The sequence below is a fragment of the Typopeltis vanoorti genome, chromosome 4 (genome assembly GCF_054136105.1).
Source record: "Typopeltis vanoorti isolate ZY-2024b chromosome 4, IOZ_Tvanoo_1.0, whole genome shotgun sequence".
Classification (NCBI taxonomy): domain Eukaryota; kingdom Metazoa; phylum Arthropoda; class Arachnida; order Uropygi; family Thelyphonidae; genus Typopeltis; species Typopeltis vanoorti.
This window is the reverse complement of record NC_143552.1, coordinates 159,870,248-159,894,738: the sequence shown is the minus strand read 5'-3', so window position 1 is coordinate 159,894,738 and position 24,491 is coordinate 159,870,248. Positions and strand designations below refer to the sequence as shown.

Here is a 24,491-nt window from a genome sequence, read left to right as displayed (position 1 = left end):
ATCTGTCATATCTCTTCTTGAATTCATTTACAGATGAAGAACTCACATCTAAGTCAGGCAATGAATTCCACTCATTCACCACCCTCCAGGCAAAAAACCTTGTTCTGACACCCTTGTAACCACACTCTTCTTTAATTTCCAGGGATGACCTCTTGTTCTTCCATCACTATTACACAGCTGAAACATTTCCCATGCATCAATCCTATAAAAACCTTTCAGTAATTTAAATGTTTCTATCATATCCCCTCTTCTCTGTGTATCAACCAACCTCTGCAATCCACAAGCTCTCAATCTATCAATGTAGGGATCATTTTTTTACATCACTCACCAACTTGGTCACTCTTCTCTGAACCCTCTCCACAGCCTCCTCATCTCCAAGGAATCCAGGCGACCAGACCTGAGCACAGTAATCCAAATGCGGAAGTATCAATGCTTTATAAAAGGGAATAATAACCTCTTTATCTCTGGATGTCAGTGTGTTCCTCAACAACCAAGTAATCCTATGTGCAATCTTGGACACCTTAGCAAAGTGTCTCCTGAACTTCATCTCCCTATCTACCAACACCCCTAAGTCCCTAGCCTCATCAATCTCTTGGAGTACCGTTCCATCAATGTAGTATACAGCTGGTAATCTTTTAATCCCAAAATGCAAAACTTTACACTTTTCCACACTGAACTGACATCCATTACCTTTTGCCCATTCTACCAGCTTATTTAAATCATCCTGCAAACTTTCAACATCAGCTTGATTTTTTATTGCGCTACCCTACTTTGCATGATCAGCAAACAACTGAATATCTCCCTGTAAGCCATTTCCTATATCATTTATATACAAATTAAACAACAATGGCCCAAGCACAGAGCCTCACCACTGGTCACCTGCCTCATCCTGGACTCGGCTCCTCCATACACCACCTTCTGATATCTCTCTCTGAGCCATTCTCCTATCCATATCATCAATTTAGTATCCATTCCCATCTGCTCCAATTTGCATAACAGTGTTCCATGGGGTATCCTATCAAAAGCCTTAGCAAAATCCAAAAGTACCACTGTGTAGCCAGTTCCTTTGTCCAACTCAGATGTCATTCTATTATGAAAAGTTAATAGATTGCTAAGGCAGGATCTACCTTTAACAAAACCATGTTGGCCTCTATAGAGTATCATATCCTGATCCACCCATTATTGAATTTTGTCTTTAACCAACTTTTCCAATACTTTTACCACTACTCCTGAGATGGTGATTGGTCTGTAATTAACTACCGCAGTTTTAGAGCCACCTTTATGCAAAGGAACTTTGCCTTCCTTTCACTCCCGAGGGACCATACCAGAGTTCAAACTTAAGTTAAATATCCAAGTAAGAGGGGTTGACAATTCCTTCGCACATTCACGCAACATCCGAGGTGATGTTCCATCTAAACCTACAGCAGTGTTTGCATTTAAATTTTGCAATATATTAAATACCTCTGATTTCTTAACTTGAATTCTCGCATTAGTTATTGCTACAGGTACAGAGATATCCTCACTTGAGGTATAGACTTTTGAAAAGTGATCACTCAATAACTCAACTATTACATCTAATTTTGTCACCACAATACCATCAGCAACCACTAAAGTTATCCTTTTGAGGTCATTCTTCCTTTTCCTTGCCACATAGCGGAAGAACTTGTAAAAATAATCATAATTTAAAATACTGAGTATTTTTATGTATTGTTTATGTTAGTATGTTTATTAGTTTGGTTTCATGACATGCATTGTCAGCACTTACGATCTCCTGTTATTGATGTTATTTTATTAAAATGAAATGTAAAGCAGTTAAAAATTTGATGTATTTATTGGATTTGATATTTGTATTATGTACAGAAATTTCATTGTAGTTTAAAATTATCAAGTGCTGTGTTTTGAAGAGACATCCTCGTTACGCTAACGTAATCTACGTGTCAGACATTACACTTAACTTCTTGCTTGCCATTTTCATGAAGTGCTTATGCGCGCTGAGAAGTTTGATGTGTGATTGACAGCTGACAACAACTGCGTTCTGTATCAGAGTAACGGGTATAAACAGAGTGTTCAGAGAGAAATTAGAATACAGGCCAGCAGATATTTAGATTCGGAGGAATTTGAGTTTTTTTATGTGACAGTCGGAAGAAAATTAATAGTATATTCCGAAAAAGGAATTGTGGACCTATGAAGTTTCAAAGTGGAATAAGTATTGATAAATAAAATAAAATATTGCTATAGATGTTTTAAAAGGAATATTCGAGGAAACGCTAATCGGAAGATTAGTAGTAGATTCCGAAAAGGGAATCATAGAACTGTGAGATTTTTTTTAAAGTGGAAGAGTTAAGACTGTCAATAAGCATCAGTGAATAAAAGAAGAAGTTGCTATTTACACTCTAAAGGAATGTTCGAAGAAACGCTGATTAGGAAGTTTCATCTAAGGACACCGAATCTAATTATTATGTCTACTGGAGAGGAAACAGAATTGAGTTAGAAAGAATTAATGTGTGCTACATGAGTGATGAGAAAGGATCCTATAAAAATGAAGAATAAAGTCATATATCTTCGGAAAAGGCCCATAACAGAGAGAGAAACTGGCTATGAACATTTTGTCATTGTGCAAACAAAGTGTTTAGTCTAGTCTTAAATGTAAGTTTATTTTTAAAAGGCCTTGGATCCAATTAATTCTGTAGTTAGTTATAGTTATGTAAAGTTGTTTGAAGTGTATATATGTTGTTTTTGTTATATTAAATGTGCTTATTTTGTATTTTGGTCTTGAGTTATTGATTTTTTGGATTCTGTAAGAAATAGCAGAAATAAGGTCATTGCACCAATTGGAGTGAACCCTTGTGCATATATAGGTACACTTGGAAATAAATTAAAAAAATAATTGTTGAACAGAGATCATTTCTATATACAGGATTAAATTAATAAAAGTCCTATATTTAAATAATGGCGCAGCCAGTGGGATTAATAGTATATAAACATCTCTATATAAAAATCTCTCTAATTATCAACAAACTTTTTATGAATTACCCTTGATCTCATTGGCTAAGGTCTTCTCATAATCAGATTTAGCTTTTCTTACTATGCTGGTAACTTTCCTAGCTTGAGCCTTGTACTGCTCATGGATTACTGATCACATTTCTCCTTGTACATTCTCCATAACATTTTCTTTTTTTACAGATCAAGCTTGATACTACTGCTCATCCATCTAAAGCCTACCTTGTTTGCCTTCCTGATCATGGGGACACAATCTGATATTGCTTTCCTATACCCACTGATTTTATCCCATGCACTGCTAACATCTTTCCCATGCAATATGTTCGGCCATGGGATGGCTGCAAGGTCACTCCAAAGCTTGTTATAATTGCCTAACCTGAAGTTCCGTATATACCCCTTCTTAACAGAAAAATCCACAGATCTTGCAACCGCCCAAGTCAATACCACATGATAGCTGTCATCAATTGAAGGTAACGAGCACACCTTACTTATGCATATATCCTCTGAACCAATAATCAGGTCCAACACTCTCACACCACGTGTCCCTTCAATTATGTGCCGTTTCAGGTAATTATCTCATAGAATATGTATGACAAATATAACAAAGATCTGTATTTAAGTTTTGTAGATCTGGAAAAAGCATATGACAAGGTGCCAAGAGAGAAGCTATTCAAAACGCTGCAGTTGTATGGTGTCAGTGGGGCATTATATCAAGCAATACTTAGTCTTTATTTGAGTTGTAACTCAGCAGTTAGAACTGAAGGAAGTACAGGAAGATGGTTTAATGTTAAATCTAGTGTCAAACAAGGATGTGCATTATCCCCTCTGTTATTCATTATCTATATGGATCACATTATGAAGGAAAGTGGTATTAAATCTGATATCAAAATTGGAGATGTTAATGTCAACTTCTAAATAAATCTGCTACAAGTCTCCAAGATTCCATGACTAAATTGAATAACTGTTGTAATAGATATGGTATGAAGGTCAGCAATAACAAAACAAAGACAATAGAAATAAGCAAAAGCATTGAAAATATCAACTGCATTGTGAATGAAGAACCTAAATAACAAGTAAAACATTTCAGCTACTTAGGCTTTTTTTGTGAAGGTGGTAAATATGGAAATAGAAAATAGAATCAACAAAGCTGGTATGGTAAGAAGTCAGCTGAATAAATTTGTATGGAATATGAGAGAAATTAGTCAAAACACTAAATTAGCTGTATACAAGACAGTGTTCAAACCAATTAACTTATGGATCTGAGAGATGGGTTAGAAGTCAATCACTTGACCAATGACTGGAGACCACAGATATGAGTCCTGAAATAGATTGGCGGTGTGAACAGATGGCTTCAATGGCAATATCATATTAAAAACGAGGAAATTAGGAAAGAACTTGACATTGTTAGCATCCAGAATTGTGTTAACAGAGCTAATCTCAGGTGGTATGGTCACTTTTAAACAGAATGGGAGAGGAAAGATTAGCAAAACAGGTGTTCTGTGACAGGTTGGCAGGAAAAAGATCACAGAGGAAGACCAAGATATAGGTGTATTGATAGGGTAAAAAGTGCATTAGAAGACAGAAATATAAGATCTGACAATGTTGGAGTCTTGACAGGTAACAGATTGGTTTGGAGGAAAATTGTAGTACTATCATATCCTGTACACCTCTTGAGGGTACATGTCAGGAATGTGATGATGATGATAAATATAAGTTAGGAAGGAGAAATTCATGGAGAATTAATACAACAGACTTTAGAAACAGAGGAGCAAATGTGATAATATTGGATACAGTGAAGTACAGCAAAGCCAGGAATTATAATATTAAGTGAGAAACTTTATAAGAGTTATTTATTTATAATTACTTTTATCTGGTATCAAATCTTATGAAGTGAGCATGTTCAAAAAGACTAAAATAAGCAGAGAAGTGAAATCTAGCTTGTGCTAAATGAAGCCTACTATGGTGAAAAAGGAAGAAGTGATTGTTGATCTGGACTATGAATCTATTTAGTATATAATAAAAGAAGAATGAGGGTTACTATGTACTTTTGTTATTAAAGAGAAATTTAAGTTGTTAATGTGGAAGAAATTTTTCACAGAATGGGGAAAGGGTAGAACAAGGGGAATTTCCTGGAAATTGTTTAAAGAAGGCATGAGCAGGTGAGCATTGGTCAGTGACTGGAATGCATTGCCTGACATTGGTGAATGCAGATACACTAGTGGCCAAAATTGTGGGATCCTTTTGGAAAAAGTGTATTTTTGAGGTTTGATGGCTCATAACAACACTTGTTTTTGGTGTAATACCATAAAATTATATATCACTAATTATATACCATAAAATTATATACCTTGAAAATCCGAGGGAGAGAGTGTGATTTTCGTGCCGGAAAGATAATTTAATACAATACAATACAATACGCTGTAGTTATATGGTGTCAATGGGGCATTATATCAAGCAATACTTAGTCTTTATTTGAGTTGTAAGTCAGCAGTTAGAATTGAAGGAAGTACAGGAAGATGGTTTAATGTTAAATCTGGTGTGAGACAAGGATGTACATTATCCCCTCTGTTATTCATTATCTATATGGATCACATTATGAAGGAAAGTGGTATTAAACCTGATATCAGAATTGGAGATGTTAATGTCAGCTCTTTGCTATATGCGGATGATGTTACACATCTAAATAAATCCGCTACAAGTCTGCAAGATGCTCTGACTAAATTGAATAGCTGTTGTAATAGATATGGTATGAAGGTCAGCAATAAAAAGACAAAGATAATGAAAATATGCAGAATCATTGAAAATGTCAACTGTGTTGTGAATGGAGAACCTGTGGAACAAGTAAAACATTTCGCTACTTAGGCACAATTTTTAGTGAAGATGGTAAATTAAATATAGAAATAGACAACAGAATCAGCAAAGCTGGTATGGTGGGAATTCAATTGAATAAATTCATATGGAATAAGAGAGAAATTAGTCAGAACACTAAATTAGCTGTATACAAGGCAGTGTTCAAACCATTTTTAACTTATGGATCTGAGAGCTGGGTCAGAAGTAAAACACTTGACCAGACTAGAGACTCAGATATGAAAGTCCTGAGAAAGATTAGAGGCATGAACAGATGGCATCAATGGCAATATCATATTAAAAATGAGGATATTAGGAAAGAACTTGACACTGTCAGCATCCAGGAATGCGTTAGCAGAGCTAATCTCAGGTGGTATGGTCACTTAAATAGAATGGGAGAGGAAAGATTAGCAAAACAAGTGTTCTCTGCCAGGTTGACAGGAAAACGACCCAGAGGAAGACCAAGGTATAGGCGGATTGATACGGTACAAAGTGCCTTAGACGATAGAAATATAAGATCTGATAATGTTGGAGTCTTGACAAGTAACAGACTGATTTGGAGGAAAATTGTAGATAGGAAGTTAGTAATGATGTAATTTTTTCATGTAGTACTGTCATATCCTGTACACCCCTTGAGGGTACATGGCAGGAATTTGATGATGATGATGATGATGAAGATAATTTAATCAAGAATGCAATGCAATAACTTTTATGAAGGATTTTTTTATTAGAACAGCAGTTATAAAGAAGAAAAGTGAAACGCACAGAAAAAATTAGATATACAAAAATTCTCACAATGTGAGTTAATACTTAGTTGGGTAACCTTTAGTGTTAATTACAGCCTTACGTCTTCCCATGGAGTGAACCAAGTTATTTAGTTCTGCAGCTGTTATAATGTGAAACCAAGATTGAATTATTGCTTCTATTAATTGGGTTTTATTGGTGGGTTGCTTCTGATTAACAAGTTTCTTTACTCGGCTCCATAGATTTTTTACTGAGTTAATGTCTGGGATATTCCCAGGCCATTCCAGCAGTGGAATATGATTATCTTGAAACCACTTTTTGCACACAGCAGCAACATGACATGGAGCTGAATCCTGTTGAAATATAAATGCTTCATTATCTTGGAAAAGATCACGTGCGGAAGGCCTCAGTTTGGGCATTTATATTCCCATTAATCACGCAAATTCTGCCCACACCTTTTGATGTCATACAACCCCAGATCATAACACTAAGTGGGTGTTTCACAGTAGGTGTAATGCAATCAGAATGCAAATCTTCTCCTTATGTATTTTATGCCATCTACCAAACAGGGAGATTTTGGTCTCATCACTCCAAATAACACTGTCCCATTGTTCCGCTGTCCAGTTAACATGGGTTTTATCCCAGTTTAATCTTTTCAACCTTTGTTTGAGAAATAAAAATGACTTTTTTCATGGAATTCTAGCATTTATTCCTGCAGCCTGCACCAAACAATCCTTGCACTCAACTTCACATTGTATTGTGCAATTTCATCTTGTATACACCCAGATGATTTTCTTTTGTCACGTAGGCACAGTCTCTCAATTCTTCTATCATCACTTACTGTTGTGCACCTTTTCCTGTCTTTACCAGTTTGGTTTTGTAGTGACTAAGTCTCCTTATACTTCTTCAAAAATTTAGAAATGCCATCTTTGGTTAAGTTTTGACCAATTTTTTTTTTCTAATTTCTTCATAACTTTAGCCTTGTTCACTTAATAGTACTATTTTACATCGCTTTCTGGGTGACCAGTCAACTCTTTGTGCCATTTCTTTAATTTTATTACGTTTTACAAGCTCACTAAATGACAAAAAAAAAAAAAAAAAAAAAAAAAAAAAAAAAAAAAACCAACTTGATAGCAATCACATAACATACTGACAAATGTCCTCCTCTTAGCTCCAATACATGACATCAATAGCTGAATCCTAGTGTGACCTTATTGGCTCGTTGCCAAAAAAAGATGACACCTGATTGGTTCTCTAAACACTCATGCTCATTGGCTACATTCAAATGAAGGAAAGCTACTTCATATCAACCTAAGCAAGTTGTGCTTCTTTTTTCTGGTTATTTGACTGTAACTTTTCAAAGAATACAGATAATTGAACAAACACTTTGTTGTATTACATTCTTGATTAAATTATCCTTCCATTGATATATAATTTTATGGTATTACACCAAACAAATGATTGGTGTAATATCATATAATCAAAACAAAATTTTATGGTATTACAGCTCAAAAATACACTTTTTCCAAAAGGTTTCCACAATTTTGCCACTAGTGTACATTGAATAGGTTTAAAGCAGAGTTCGATGGGTGTTGTGTATAATAATTTGTACCTCTCATGATGTGTCATTGACTTCATGGGAATCTGGTGTTAATAATAAAATGCTACAGACAACACATTAGAAAGCATGAAATGAGGCACAAATCTGGACTTTGTAATTCAGGAAGAAGATATTATAAGAGGACTATGAATCTTTGAGTAGGAAAGTAATGAGTAAAGTTGAGGGATATCCATAATTATGGAGGAAGAAAATTGTTATGTGAAATGTAGAATACAGCAAGGCATATATGAAGATCACAGAAACTAAAGAGACAGTGATATGAACAATTTGAAGACAGAGAGAAATAAATGACTGTGAATTTTTTTTACATGGTAAACTGAGAAATATATTATATTGTATCCTTCAATTTAAGAAAAGGCACAGAATCAAACATATGATAAAATATATTAAGTATGAAATGTTTAAGAAAAACTGGCTACTTAGATGCATTGTGGGAGGTATACTCGCCCAGCACCATGACTATTATATTGAACTTTAAAAGTATTTATGCTCTCTGCATTTAGAATGCACTCCAGCAATGCATTCCACTCACTAACAATTCTCCATGCAAAAAATCTACTCCTCACATCCTTCTTCATCACATCTTTATACAACTTCCAGGGATCGCATCTAGTTCTTCCCAACGTAACATCCACTTTTTCCTTCCATATTAATCTGGTAAAATACCTTAACCAACTTGAAGGCTAAGGTATTTTACAGACCAAGTCTATCATATCTCCTCTTTATCTCCTATCCACATTCCCTTTGGACCCTGTCTTGTGTTTCCATATCACAATAAAAACTAAGCAATCTAATTTGAGTACAACAGTCCATGTGGGGTGTGACTAATACTTTATATAGAGGTACCATCATCACCAATTATCCCTACATACACAATGTGCTCTTGGAAAACCACTGTCTCCAATCACCCCAAGATGCTGAATCTCATCCACTTACTGAAGAACAGCTCTGCCAAAGTCTATCTCCCTAGAGAATTAACATTAGCAATACTCCTGATAAAAAAATAAATAAAATAAAAAAATAAAAAAAATAAAAAAAACCAGAGGAGGCCCAGCCCAAGAACAGAACCATGAGGCATGCTGCTAGTCACCCACCTTTTCTGAGACACTGCTCCATTATGCACAACTTGCTGATAGTGTTCAAAAAGCCAATCTTCAATCCATATTTTCTATATTTCCATATTATATATATATATATCCAATACATAATTTCTTCTTTTTCTAGAACTAGCTCTCTTCATCTGTCCACCAGAAAATACTGATTTTTCTAAATTGCAAACAACTTTACTACATGATAGTCCTGGCTAAATTAATCAATGTTTACTTTTTCTTTCATCCTCAAATGGTGAATTACTAATACACAATATACAAATATATATATGTGTGTGTGTGTGTGTGTGTGTGCGTGCGCCAGATAATGATAACACAAAGGTCAAAATGTCAGGTAGTTTATTTTATTACTCTAATGCAGCAGTCTCCATAATTTGGTTCTTGTTTTCAAATTCCTTCAGTTTTTTCTTCAATAATGTGTAAGTTTACAGCTCACTCCTGTTGAAGCTATTGAATTGAACTTTCTTTTGAAAACTTATGTGTTTTTTCTCCTGTTCCATCCACAAAATTAATATAATCCTTGCCCATCCAAATGCAGATCCCAAAAAATCCACTGCCATTTCCCAAGCCAAGGGTACCTCAGAAAAAATTTTACATGCTCTAAAAAGGTATGATATTCAGAGCTCCTTCAAGCCATACAAAAATAAGCTACCCTTATCCACTCACCAAAAGATCATCTCCATCTTGACTACCCAGGGGTCTAAAGCAGCCCTTGTTTCTTCAAACTTATGTTGAACAAACAGGAAGAATGCTAATATATGTCTGAAGAAACTATGTCAATTACCTCCACTGTTGCTATTCTGGAGAAGCAGACTATACCATGGATGCAAATCACTGGATCAAATGGAAGAAAACCTCCATTTTGTGCAGAGCAGGCACGTGTAAAAGTAAGAATGAATATGGAGGGATTACTATTATCATTATAATCAGCACACCTCCATGGAGTCAAGAGACTCAACATGGGAGGTCCCACTGTCACATGCACAGCTCATCATACCTCGCCTTAAATGCATTCAATGTCCCTGCACTCATGCTTGGGCAATGCGCTACAATCACCCCATTCTCCAAGCAAAAAATCTACCCCTCACCCCCGCCTTATACAGGTTACAGGGATGGCCTCTAATTCTCCTTGTGTCCATATATTCTATGAAAACTCTTATCCATGTTAATCTGGTAAAATCCCTTAACCAACTGGAAGGTCTCTATCATATCATCTCTTTTCTTCCTATCTACATTCCCTCAACCACTCTACTTCTTAGCTTACCAAATTATACATCTCGATTACATCTTCCCTCTTCCTCCTATCCACTAGGCTCAGTAATTTGCATTCTTTCAATTTGTACTTATATTCCACATTCCAGAGACCAGAAACCAACTTAAACTATCATCTCTGAACCCTCTCCAACATCTCATATGTTTGAAAACTTAGTGACCAAATCTGTGCATAGTAAGTCATATGCGGCCTGATCAAAGTCTTGTACAATGGAATCAAAACATCCTTACTTCTACACGTCAGTGGTCTCTGCATCATTCACATAGTCCACAAAATTTTAAGTCCCTATTCACCATCACCCCCAGATCTTTCATCACCTCCTCTAAAATATCCCCAACAATCCTATACACTGCATCCCATCTTTGCTTCTCAAATTTTAAAACCTTATTGTAACATTAAACTGATATCCCTACACCCTTGCCCATTCAGGCAGTCTATTTAAGAACTCTTGCAAAGATATATCTACTCTACTTCTCATAACTCTCCTCAACTTTGCATCATCTGCAAAAAACTGCATATCACCATTTAATCTGTTTCCAATGTCATTTACATATAAATTAAACAACAATGGCCCAAAACAGACTCCCCCCCCCGGGACATGCCACTAGTGACATTCCTCTTTTGGGATATCACTTCCCCTCATACACAACATGCTAATATCTATCAGACAGTCAATCTTCAATCCAATGTACTAATTTACTATTCAATCCCATATGTTCCAATTTAACTACTCGTTTGTCATATGGCAATCTATTGAAACCCTTTGAAAAATCTAAATATGAGCATATGAATATGCATCCCCTTGTCCAATGTGTTTATCACCTTGTTATAATAAGTATGCAGACAGCAAAAATAAAATCTTCCTTTAGCAAATTTGTGCTGTCCATTAAAGAGAATTCTACTGCTATCAAGCCAGTTCTGAATCCTTGTCTTGACTAACTTCTCCAACACCTTGACCACAACTCCAGACAAGCAGATTGGCCTATAATTTGAAGACTTGGTCTTATCACAATCTTTATGAAGCAGAACAATTTTACCAACTTTCCACTCCTTCGGAACCTTGGGCTAATCTAAGACTGATGTTTAAAATGTAAGTTAAAGCTGTTGTTAACTCCCTGGAACAGTCCCTCGAGACACAGGGTGATATACCATCAAGTTCCATGGCCTTGTTGACATCATGTTTACTCAATTCCTCATATACTTCCTGCTCACTCACCATCAGTGGTTCCTCCCCCATTCATACTGCTCCCAAAGTCTGCATTGTTACAATCACAAAGACAGAATGCTTTAATGAACTGCTCATTAAACCTCTACTACATCCTCCTCAGTGTTTATCATTCTCCCATTATTACTGACCAACATTATCCAACAACATTCTTCCTTCTACCGGCCACATATCGAAAAAACTCCCTAGGATTTCTTTCAGTGTCATTTGCTAACTACTGCTTATACCACTTTTTTGCTATCCTTAGCGAGTCACCTTTCTTGCTTACTCTTTAAACTCCTAACGTAACCGATTATCTCCACTCAATTGTACCTGCCACCTCCAAAACGTTTTCTTCCATTTTGAATGCATCAATTCTTCAGTTATCCATTTTACACCTACCTTACTTAATTTCCTGACCTTTGGAATACACTCACTCATTGCCTCTGCCAGATAATTCCTAAATAAAGACCAAGCAGTGATGATTTACATCCCATGCAATTCCTCATTCCATGTTATCACTGCAAGCTGCCTCCTGAGTTTGCCATAATCACCCACCTTATAGTTCCACATATAACTCTTTCTCACAAAAGTCCTGATATGGCTGGCCACTACCCAAGTGATCACTTTATGTTCACTTTCACCAACTGGAGGAAGATGCACTTCATTTATAACAATATCTTCTGATGAGATAATCAAATCCAAGATCCTCGGATCCATGTGTGGCCTCTGTTACTTACAGCTGAAAATAGTTATCCCTTAAAAAGTCAAGAAAATCATCCTGTTTGGTTTCTGATGCTGTCTCTTCATTTCAATCTATATTACCATATCTGTCTCTTCATTCCAATCTATATTACCAATTGAAATTGCCCATAATAATCTGTTTTCTTATTAGTTAGACCAATTTGTCTAAACATTTCCTTCTCACTGCCTCTCACATTACCATGTCCATAGCAACACTACTAAACAAACACCCCACCATTCTCAGTATTTGCTTCTGGCATCTCCACTCTAGATAGGCATAACTCCTCTGTCATCATCAGTAACACTTCTCCTCCCTTTTTGCTTTGTCTGTCTTTACAAAAGACTACATTATCGCTCCATCTCTATTCCTTGTTCAACCATATCTTTGTCTCACTTATACCAACAATTTTTGTGCAAATGAACTCTATCAGCTACAATTTCATTCCCTCGTTTTGAATACTTCCAGCGTTTATAAACATACACACTAGCTCATTTCTGTTTCTATAACATATCCCACTAACTCCACTTCTCAGATATGACTCCTCCTGTCCATCATCATCACTGATATTACACCCTTCCCAGACCTAAATATCACACCTGACTATCTCCATCCTTTTAGGAGTAGATGTGCACTCACACATCTACTCCTGGAAGATCATCTACACTTCTCATGCAGTGTCTCCTGTCCAACTGCCCCCCCCCCCCCCCACACACACATTTTTCCTGTCACTACGTTCCTTTACTCTGATTCTCTTCATTTGTGCCTCTCACCTCTTTGTTCACAAAATTGCCAATCTTACTCTCCTGCTCTTCCACAACATTGCATGATTCCTCAGGTCTTACATTCACTTCAGTGAATGTCTTTCATACAGATCTTTCTGCCCCCTCAAACCCATCCGACACATTCATAAAATGAACTTTCTCCTCACACAACTCTGCTAGCACCATTCAAAATCTTTGCTTGCCTTCTCAACTAATCATTTCATACCTGGGCAACATACTGACTATCTTACCTAACATACTGTTACCGTTCACTCTCTTAAACAGCCTCATGACAACCCCCCTCCTTACACTTTTCTTGTGACTAGTGAGATCATTCATGCCAACTCTTTTGCTCGTGTACTCCTCTTATCTAATGTTTCAACCATCGTGCTCATTCTACCTCACCGAAAAAAGACCTTCCACATCTTTTTCAATCACCATATCTCTAATCATTGAATTTCCATCATTGCCACTCTCAAATTATTCAATATTTCTTTCAAATCTTTTGCTCATTCTTCCTCATGTTCCCATGCAAATCCATAATTCTCCTCAGTTTATTCCTCATACGTTTAATTTCTTGCATCATCTTTACTAACTCTGCTTTCATATCTAGAATTAGCTTTTAAGTGCCATCTATGCAAATCACATTTTCACTACTTTGTATGTCAATTGTCTTATGCTAACTTGCCTCCATCTATGCACGCTGTCTTACCAATCAACATTGCTAACTCATCACCACTTTTGTCTGCTGTCTTACTGTCTCCATTCAAGCACTCAGCCGTATTGTCAACTCCACTTACTCCCATAGCTATATCCACAATCTTTCCTTGCCACCGCTTACATTCAATGATATCTCATAATCATAAGTATGCTACACTTCTTACATACTCAAACTCTCTCGATCTCTCCTATTAATCCTCTCCACATAAATATCTTCAATCTCTCTCCAAGCATACATACTGCATTCACAGTATCTCACAATTTTCAAAAAATCTATGCTACTTGCATTCGTCTTTCACACCATCTCACGTTTCATTGCCATTTCACTCATGCTCAAGGCTGCACACAAGAAACACAAAAATTATAATAAATACAGAATTATAACTACATGGAACACTGACTACCGATCACAATTATCATACAACAATATTTATAAAACTAATTATCGCTACTGTCACACACAATTTTAAATTTTAAACTTATCTATTCACAGCAATCTCAACGAACACAGCTCTATTTTCACTACCAGTTCCAATGATTTAACTTTTATCATTACTATTACTACTGATAGTAGAGAAACAGATGAATCAGTTGAGTTACAGTGACCAGTTTGTAGAGTATCTCATCATCATCATCATCATCATCATCAAATTCCTGCCATGTACCCTCAAGGGGTGTACAGGATATGACAGTACTACATGAAAAAATTACATCATTACTAACTTCCTATCTACAATTTTCCTCCAAATAAGTCTGTTACTTGTCAAGACTCCAACATTATCAGATCTTATATTTCTATCGTCTAAGGCACTTTGTACCGTATCAATCCACCTATATCTTGGTCTTCCTCTGGGTCGTTTTCCTGCCAACCTGGCAGAGAACACTTGTTTTGCTAATCTTTCCTCTCCCATTCTATTTAAGTGACCATACCATCTGAGATTAGCTCTGCTAATGCATTCCTGGATGCTGACAATGTCAAGTTCTTTCCTAATATCCTCATTTTTAATATGATATTGCCATTGATGCCATCTGTTCACGCCTCTAATCTTTCTTAGGACTCTCATATCTGCGGTCTCTAGTCTTTGGTCAAGTGTTTTACTTCTGACCCAGCTCTCAGATCCATAAGTTAAAATTGGTTTGAACACAGTCTTGTATATAGCTAATTTAGTGTTCCGACTAATTTCTTTCTTATTCCATATGAATTTATTCAATTGACTTCCCACGATACCAGCTTTGCTGATTCTGTTGTCTATTTCTATATTTAGTTTACCATCTTCAGTAAAAATCGTGCCTAAATAGCTGAAATGTTTTACTTGTTCCACAGGTTCTCCATTCACAACACAGTTGACATTTTCAATGATTCCGCCTATTTTCATTGTCTTTGTCTTTTTATTGCTGACCTTCATACCATATCTATTACAACAGCTATTCAATTTAGTCAGAGAATCTTGCAGACTTGCAGCGGATTTATTTAGAAGTATAACATCATCCGCATAAAGCAAAGAGCTGACATTAACATCTCCAATTTTGATATCAGGTTTAATACCACATTCCTTCATAATGTGATCCATATAGATAATGAATAACAGAGGGGATAATGTACATCTTTGTCTCACACCAGATTTAACATTAAACCATCTTCCTGTACTTCCTTCAATTCTAACTGCTGACTCACAACTCAAATAAAGACTAAGTATTGCTTGATATAATGCCCCATTGACACCATATAACTGCAGCGTATTGAATAGCTTCTCTCTTGGCACCTTGTCATATGCCTTTTCCAAATCGACAAAACTTAAATACAGATCTTTGTTATATTCCCATGCTTTCTCGACTATTTGTCGTAAAGTGAAGATCTGATCCTGACAGCCTCTATTTGGCCTGAATCCAGTTTGTTCTTCACCAAGCTTTTCTTCCACAATTCTTCTCAACCGTTTCTCAAGTATACTTGCATAGATCTTGCCAGGAACACTCAGTAGGGAAATACCTCTGTAATTCTCACATTCAGTTTTATTTCCCTTTTTATATATGGGTACTATGAGAGCTCTACTCCAATCATCGGGAATTCGTCCCTCTGTCCAGGCTTTCTGAACTATGCAGTGCAGCCACTGTAAGACTCTTATACCACCGTACTTCAGCATTTCTGGTCGAATATCATCTACTCCTGCTGCCTTTCCACATTTCAAGCCTTTGATGGCTTTTTCTACTTCAAGTATGGATATGTATTCCTGACTGCATGCCTGGTCAGTGTTTTTTATCACTGTGCCGTCATCACTGCTTGTTTCATTTAGCAGTTTTTCAAAGTAATTACTCCATACTTCAAGGATATCTTTTTCTCCTGTTTTCATTTCACCTTTATCATCTCTAATTCCTTTTACAGCACTCTTTCCTCCATTCCTAAGCTTCTTCAACAACCTCCAGAATATTTTGCCACCTTCTTGATATTTATTTTCTATATTCTTGCCAAAGTCCTCCCATGACTTTTGTTTAGCTAGTTTTACACACTGTTTAGCTTTCTTACATTTGTCTCTATATTCTGTAAGAGTAAAAGCTGACTTATTTGCCAGGAACTTTTGATATGCTTTCTTCTTTTCCTTCACTGCCTCTTTAACTTCCTGTGTCCACCAGGGAGTTCTGATTTTTTTATCTTTGCACACAACCTCACCACATGCCTCTCTGGCAGAATCAATCAATGTTTCCTTCAGAGTTTGCCACTGAATCTCCAAGGTTTGATTCCTGTTCTCAAACTCTTTCATTTTCTTTTCAATAATATTTCTGTATTTTAGTCTACAGTTTACATCTGAGAGCTGCTCAACTTTTATTCGCTTTAAAACTTTCTTACATGTTATTCTTTTCAATATGAAATTCAATTTTATCCTGCTCAAGACTAAATAGTGATCACTTCCAATTTCAAATCCTCTGTACACTCTGGTGTCCTGCACCAGGGAGAAAACATCACTATCAACAATAGCATAGTCAATGAGACTTTTCTTATTCCTAGCCTCTTCTCTCCATGTGAATTTGTGCACATTTTTATGTTGGAACATGGTGTTAGTAATAACCAGTCCATGTCCTGAGCAGAAATCCAACAGATATTTGCCATTATTATTAGCTTTGCTCTTTTCTCCAAATTTTCCCAAAATATTTTTGTATGTCTCACAATCATTTCCTACTCTACTATTTAGATCCCCAACAAGGACCAACTTTTCCTTTTTCATTGTGTCAGTTGCTTTTTCTAAAGCCTCAAAAAATTCCTCCACTTCTACCTTAGTAGAACCTTCTGTGGGACCATAGGCACAAATAAGTCTCATTGTCCAGTTCCCCATTCTCATATTTGCCCACATTACTCTACTTGAGACTGACTGCCATTCAAGAAGATTAGCCTCGTATTTTGTGTTGAATACTATGGCTACTCCCTCTTTTCCTTGATTGTTATTGCCTGAATATAACATTTTGTATTTATTGCTCAGAAAGATCTCACCAGTTTTGGTCTTTTTTGTTTCAGTCACCCCTATTATGTCGATCTGGTACTTATCTAATTCCTCAGCTAGCTCCATTTCTTTGCCATTCAGGCTTCTTACGTTGATAGTACCGATCTTTAACTCTGGTGATGTTGAGTTGGGGTTTGTTTTCAGATTTGTTCCGCAACTGAACATCACCAGAGTAGAGTATCTAGTGAAAGATATTCTGGTGACAAATGTAAGAACAGAAGTAGATGAATTGAAGGTACTCAAGATACTGCAGAACTTTAATGTAAATATAGCTATAGGCTCAGATGGGATAATTACTGACAAGGGGAACTGGCAGTGTCTTAAATCTGGCTGTTAGCTCTTAAGATCCAGAGGGAGTGGAAGAAGAGAAGCCATAAAAGAGGCCCAGGATAGAGATAGCAAATTACTGGCCAATTAGTATTTCATTAATGTTGGCAAAGGTATTGAAGTTGGTTAAAGACAAAATTCAAGAATGAGTAGATAAAAATTTTATAGTTGGGAATCCCAAGAAAAACTAAACTGGTAGATGCCTGAGGACATACACCTAAGCATTCTGCTCAGTTTTTCGGTACTTTATATAGCAAAATGGCTATAGCCTTACTATTCTTTTTTCTTATTAGGTATATTCTGGTTTAGATTGTGAATTAAGTTTTTGCACATAACAGGAATAATTTAGCTCATATGTGGTGTGCTTACACCTTCTGCAGCCTTTCTTATGTAAATTAATACACACATACATGAAAAATCAGTAATGAACTGTACTGCTAAACTGCCACACCATTATTATCATGTTTTTTTATTATTATTATTATTATTTAAATCAACTCCCTTAGATACCACTCCTTGGCACTTTGCAAAAATAAACTCCATCAATGGGCTCGCTACCCATTTGGGGAGGCATTTAGGAGCAGCGCAAAGAAATGGTTCTGCAAAAGGACGGTAATGGCACTGACAACAACACCAGACTATGGCTTTAGGCAACTGGAACATCTCTCTGACAGGGAAGGAGTTGGAAATGGTCGAGAAAGCCAAGCGCTACCGGCTAGACTTAGTCGGGCTTTCTTCGACCAAGAGGAGAGGCTCTGGAACTGTTGATCTGGATGAGGGGTGGAAGCTCTACTAATACTGCTCTGGTGTTAGCCCAACAATGTCTGCTCAGGCGGGTGTGGGGATACTCAAGCCCCCGGCTGTCAGACTGTGTTGCTGAGTAGATCCCATTGGGGGGATGGGTATGTGTGTTAAGGCTTCAGATGAAAAACCCTTGATTTGGCTGTGGTGCAAGCCTATGCACCTAATCTGGAGTCAGAATACTCTGCCTTCCTAGAGGAAGTAGATGCTACTTTTGATAGGGTGGCAGACATGGAATCAGTCCTGCTAATGGGTGACTTCAATGCACATGTTAGAACAGATGACCAGATATGGAGGGGTGTGGTTGGAAGGAACGGCGCCCCTGACCTTAACGCGAATGGGTTGAAATTATTGGACTTCTGCTGTACTAACAGCTTCTCCATAATGAATACCTTGTTCCAGCACTGAGAAGTCCATAAGTATACCTGGTATAGGGATACACTAGAACAAAGGTCTCTGATTGACTTCTTTATAGTCTCAGCAGACCTATTTTCCTCAGTGTTGGATGTTCGTGTGAGAAGAGGGGAAGAACTGTCAACTGACCATCACCTTGTTGTGTGCACTCTACAGCTTCAGAAACCAGATGCTACCATCAAAGCTGGTAGGCCTAAGCAGCTATACCGTGTGAAATGGGAGGCACTGGAAAATGAGGCTGTGAGGAAGAATTTTGCAGATGACAGTTCCTCCAGGTTCAAAGAGATTCCCAAGCATACTGCAGATGTTGAGGAGGAGTGGAAATGTTCAGAACAGCTGTCACTGCCTCTGTACTCTCATGCTGTGGCAGTAAGCAGCTCGACCTGGCAATGGGCAGTGAGAAAAGAACACCTTGGTGGAACCAAGAAGTCAAAAAAACTGTCCGGGCAAAAAAGAGTCCTACCTAATATGGCTTAGGTCAGGTCACCTGAGATGTGTTTACAGTATGCTGAGGCAGTAAAGACAGCAAAGCAGAAGGCTTGGGAATCCTTTGAAGAAAGATTAGGCTCATCCTATGCAAATGCAAACAAAGTATTCTGGCAGATCATCTGCCACCTTCGAGGGAGGAAATCATGCACAGCAAGGGCAATTAAGGCCTCTGATGGTACACTTTTAACAACCAAGAAGGATATCCTCCACAGATGGAGGAAATACTTTGAGAGTCTTCTTAACCCGGTTGGCCCAGCAGTTGTGGACATCCAAGAGGTGCAGATCAGGGCAATGACTAGTCTCAGCAGAAGAGGTCCATTTAGCAATAAAATCGCTAAAATCGGGCAAGGCTGCTGGCGATGATGAAATTCGGCCCGAAATGCCTTAAATCAAGATAGTGTTCTCTGGCTGACTCGAGTGTGTCAGGCTGCTTGGATATCTGGGCGAGCACCAAAGCAATGGCAGACAGGCATAATAATACCAGTCTTCAAGAAGGGAAACCAGAAGTATTGCAGTAACTATCGTGGCATCTCTCTTCTAAGCCTGCCTGGGAAAGTGTATGCTAGGTGCTTGGAAAGCCGGTGCAAGAGCATAGTTGAGTCAAGGTTCCAGGAAGAACAATGTGGCTTACGTCCTGGTAGAAGCACAACTGACCAAATCTTCACTTTAAGGCAAGTCTTTGAGAAATCTTGGGAATATGCCAAGAATGTCTACACATGTTTTGTGGACTTGGAGAAGGCATATGACTGGGTTCCTCAGGATAAGCTTTGGCAAGTAGTACAGGAGTATGGAGTGGATGGCCAACTATTAGCTGCCATCAAGTCCCTGTATGAATGCCCAGAGTTTTGTGTCAGGATAAACAGCACAAAGTCTGAACCTTTCACAGTCTCCATTGGCCTCTGTCAAAGGTGTGTTCTGTCACCCCTCCTTTTCATAATATTTATGGACTGGATTGATAGGCACAGCCGAAGCAGTGAGTGTGTCAGAATTGGAAGATGTAGCAATGGACGTCTGCTTTTTGCAGATGACCTAGTTCAGCTTAGCTCTTCCACAGTTGACCTCCAGTGGACCCTGGATAGGTTTCTAGCAGTTTGTGCAGACACCAGAATGAAGATCAGTGTGGTCAAAACTGAAACATTTGTGGTCTCAAAACAACCATCCCAGTGCACTCTACATGTAAGTGGAGTCCCAATGAGGCAGGTGGAGAAGTTTAAATACCTTGGGTCCATATTCATGGACGATGGAAAATGGGACGTAGAGCTAGATACTCGAATTGGCTTAGCAAGCTCAATATTGCGGGAGCTTGGCCGTTCGGTAGTATTGAAGCGGGAGTTAAGCCAGAAGGCAAAGCTGGCTGTCTTCAATACAGTCTATGTCCCCATCCTCACCTATGATCATGAGAGTTGGGTAATGACCGAAAGAATGCGGACACGAATCCAAGCGGCTGAAATGAGGTTCCTTCGAGGGGTTGCGGGGCTGACAAGACTTGACAGAGTCAGAAGCTCTGCAATTCGGGAAACCCTCAATACTTAACCGCTGCTTCTCCGTGTTGAGAGATCACAGTTATGTTGGTACAGGCACCTGGTCAGAATGCCACAAGAGAGGCTCCCTCAGCAGGCCCTCTTTGCCAAGCCAGAGGGTGGGAGGCCACGTCGAAGGCCAAGGACTCGCTGAATAGATTATATCCAAAACCTTGGGTGGACACGTTTGGGAATCCCACCAGAACACCTGAGCTTGGTGGCAGAGGATCGTGACCATTGGAAGTTCCTCTTGCAGCTGTTGCCCCCACAACCCAATTAGGAAAGGTGGGCCTATTGTTAGTGTATGTATGTATTTAAATCAAACAAATTCATTCCATTAAACATGCCAAAATTATAAAGAGAAACAATCCTTACACCTGACTCCTATTACTTGCGAGTTTCTAAAATCTGTCATTTCTATTATCCATCTTCTGCTACTTAACAACATTATTTATTATCATGTTACTATCTGTCTCCTGCATCATCATGTGAGTACATATTGTTTTTAACAAACCCAAATGCATATCAGGTGACAATCCTCTAATCTGATAGTGCAACCATAAAAAATATATATATCTAGTAAGTTCTCAATTAAAGAACCACTTAATGATTGGTATCAAGAACACATTGTATAGCAACAGATGGTGACATGTCAGTATAAAAATTTTTATGCATATCTTGAAATCCAGATATTCTTCTACCCTGACTATTTACACATGCTTAATGTTACTAGATTAATAAAAATAGGAAACCATAGCTATGCATTTTTGAAAATTATGGAGACAACTACCGTGTTTGAATAAAAACTTTAGTTTAATATAACTAAAATCTACATTTGACCTTTATGTCAAGGTCATCTTCTGGAGCATACAACAATACACAGAAAACAAGCTACACTACAATCAAACTGGTTTGTTAAAGATACTGACCAACCGCTACAACAATTGTTGGCCTGACCTCTGGTGGAAAAAAAAAAAAAGAAAAAAAATTATACATCAACACTAGAGTCCTATTTTAGTGTTATCTGTTGGTTGTAGAAATACATTGGGTGCAACAACAAGTATCTATCTATATACATATATTAACATCATGATTATACTTGTACATTCCAGCCAGTTGGTATCCTTCACCAGAGGTCAGGCCAACAATTGTTGTAGAGATTGGTCAGTATCTTTAACAAACCAGTTTGATTGTAGTGTAGCTTGTTTTCTGTGTATAGTTGTATGCTCCAGAAGATGACCTTGACATAAAGGTCGAATGTAGACTTTAGTTATATTAAACTAAAGTTTTTATTCAAACACGGTAGTTGTCTCGATAATTTTCAAAAATGCATTTGGATCACCGTGTAAGCTTAAAAGAAAGGAAACTATAGCTAGTTTCCACATATCAACTGAAACTTGAAAATTATGGAAAGATTACTCTTTTCACAAAGGATTTCTCTGAAAAATTATGACATCAAAGGTTATTTAATTCTAATATAGCAATAAACCTTGATAACCAAGCAATTTTTAATTTTTGCTTAATGAATACTTGAGGCATCTTGTATTTTTTCAAATATCAGTTGTGTACCAAATAGTACATATAGTGTCAGCTACCCACAGCTACACTGACACACAATGCAAATCTAATTTATCAATAATCAGAAATACTTACACTGCGAATTAAAGTTATATGCTCTTCTCTCAATTTATTGTATACATCCTTCATTTTGTGAAATTTTTCTTCTTGGAGCTTTGCTTTTTCTATAAGAGTAATAAACAGAAGCAAAAACAGTTGTGTAATGTTACACAATTCTGTATATGAAACGGAGTACTTACATATGTTAACATTTAGAACTGAAAAATTATTTTTCATAAACAGCTAACTCCGGATAACATACATACTTTTTAATGGTATTACAACGCCAAAAGAACTAAATTCTACAAAAGATGTCTATGAACTGGCTTATATTTCGATCAATTTCAAACCAGTATCTGCAAAGCAAACATGTTACAGTTTAGATGTGACAATGAATCCTCTAATGTAAAAAAGAAGTATTACAGCTGTGTAGGAATTGATCTTAGGATAACAGTCAATCTCCTAAATTTTTGGCAAATTCATGCAGCCATACTTGTTAAGGTTAGGAGAATGCTTCATAGCCATTGCTAACTCCAAAAATAATCTCTCTAACCTGTAACGATTTTTATATGGTACACCAGTTTTCTTCTATCTAATCCTGTCTTTATCCAAAGCTCTGCCAGTCTAGACTTGCCAATAATGGCAGTGAATGTATTTCTGATATTCTCCAAGGCAGATGTTAAGAGAATTTTTAGTGGAACTTGTGCCATTTTCACAATGATTATAAACACACATTCACAGAATATAGTAATTTTATTACTGCAAATATTTCAACCAAAACCTAACTGGTCTGTATCAGTATGATCATTCTTTGTTATAGCTTCATCTTGTGATCATGCTGATGCATTGATGATGACCAGTTTTTTAGTTTCTAGTTGAAATATTTGCAGTAAAAATTACTATATTCTTGTGGATATGTGTGTGTATATTAATTAGATATTAACAAATCTTCTTGTTGTTTATAGTAGGCTAATTCACAGTCACAGGGAACTTTGTATGCTCCAGGATATGCTAGAGCAGTGTTTCCCAATCTTTTTTGAGTTGCAGACTCTTTTTATAATAGCCAAGCAACCTGCAACCCCTGCACATATACATAAAAAGGCATTGTTAATAGGGTAAAGGAAACACATTAAAAATAGATTTATCAGAATATAATTCTAACCTAATATTTAATTAACCCAGCATTTAATCCTATGGTTGTACTTGCATCTGGGCAACCAACTTCAAAATTTGCAGCTGAGTTTTTGTTAAGGCCAACCTTTTATCATCCTCAACATTCAGTCTGTTTCTTGCCTTTGTTTTGATATGAAGTTGAAAATCCACTATTACAGAGATATGTACAGGCATTTGGAAGTAAAACTCGAAAGGCAAGCATGGCGACATTTGGATATGACTGATACATAGCACACTAGAACTGAGGCAGCAATTTTTCATTAAAAAAAGTTTGTATTATATGGCCCATCACAGACATTATTGAATTGCATCATTGCAAACATGCTGACGTCAGCAAAACACAGGGGGTAATATTCAACTGTGTCGAGAGAGCACGAATATGTGGGAAGAGGGGTCATGCAGATGGATTTGCAAGGAAGGAGGAAGCGTGGGCGGCCAAAGAAGAGATGGAGGGAGCTGGTAGAAGAGGACTTGAGGATGAAGAACTTGGATGTGGTGACAGCCCAAGACAGGAGGATGTGGAGGAGACTCATAATCAACAGTGACCCCACTTTAGTGGGAGAAGCTGCAGAAGAAGAAGATAGCAAATGAATAAAATAACATAAAATGTTTAAAATATATGAACACAGTGGCCC

The 24,491-nt window shown here is 37.3% G+C and overlaps 1 protein-coding gene across 2 annotated transcripts in view; it reads right to left on the bottom strand.

Annotated features, from left to right (window-relative positions):
* The window catches only part of LOC150107797 (huntingtin-interacting protein 1-like), a 632,881-nt gene that overhangs the window by 383,326 nt on the left and 225,064 nt on the right, over window positions 1-24,491 (bottom strand). For both annotated transcript variants that reach the window (XM_090392055.1, XM_090392056.1), the window contains one exon: window positions 22,720-22,808. In XM_090392055.1, coding sequence (XP_090248181.1) covers window positions 22,720-22,808 — 89 coding nt within the window. The remainder of the gene's footprint in view (window positions 1-22,719; window positions 22,809-24,491) is intronic.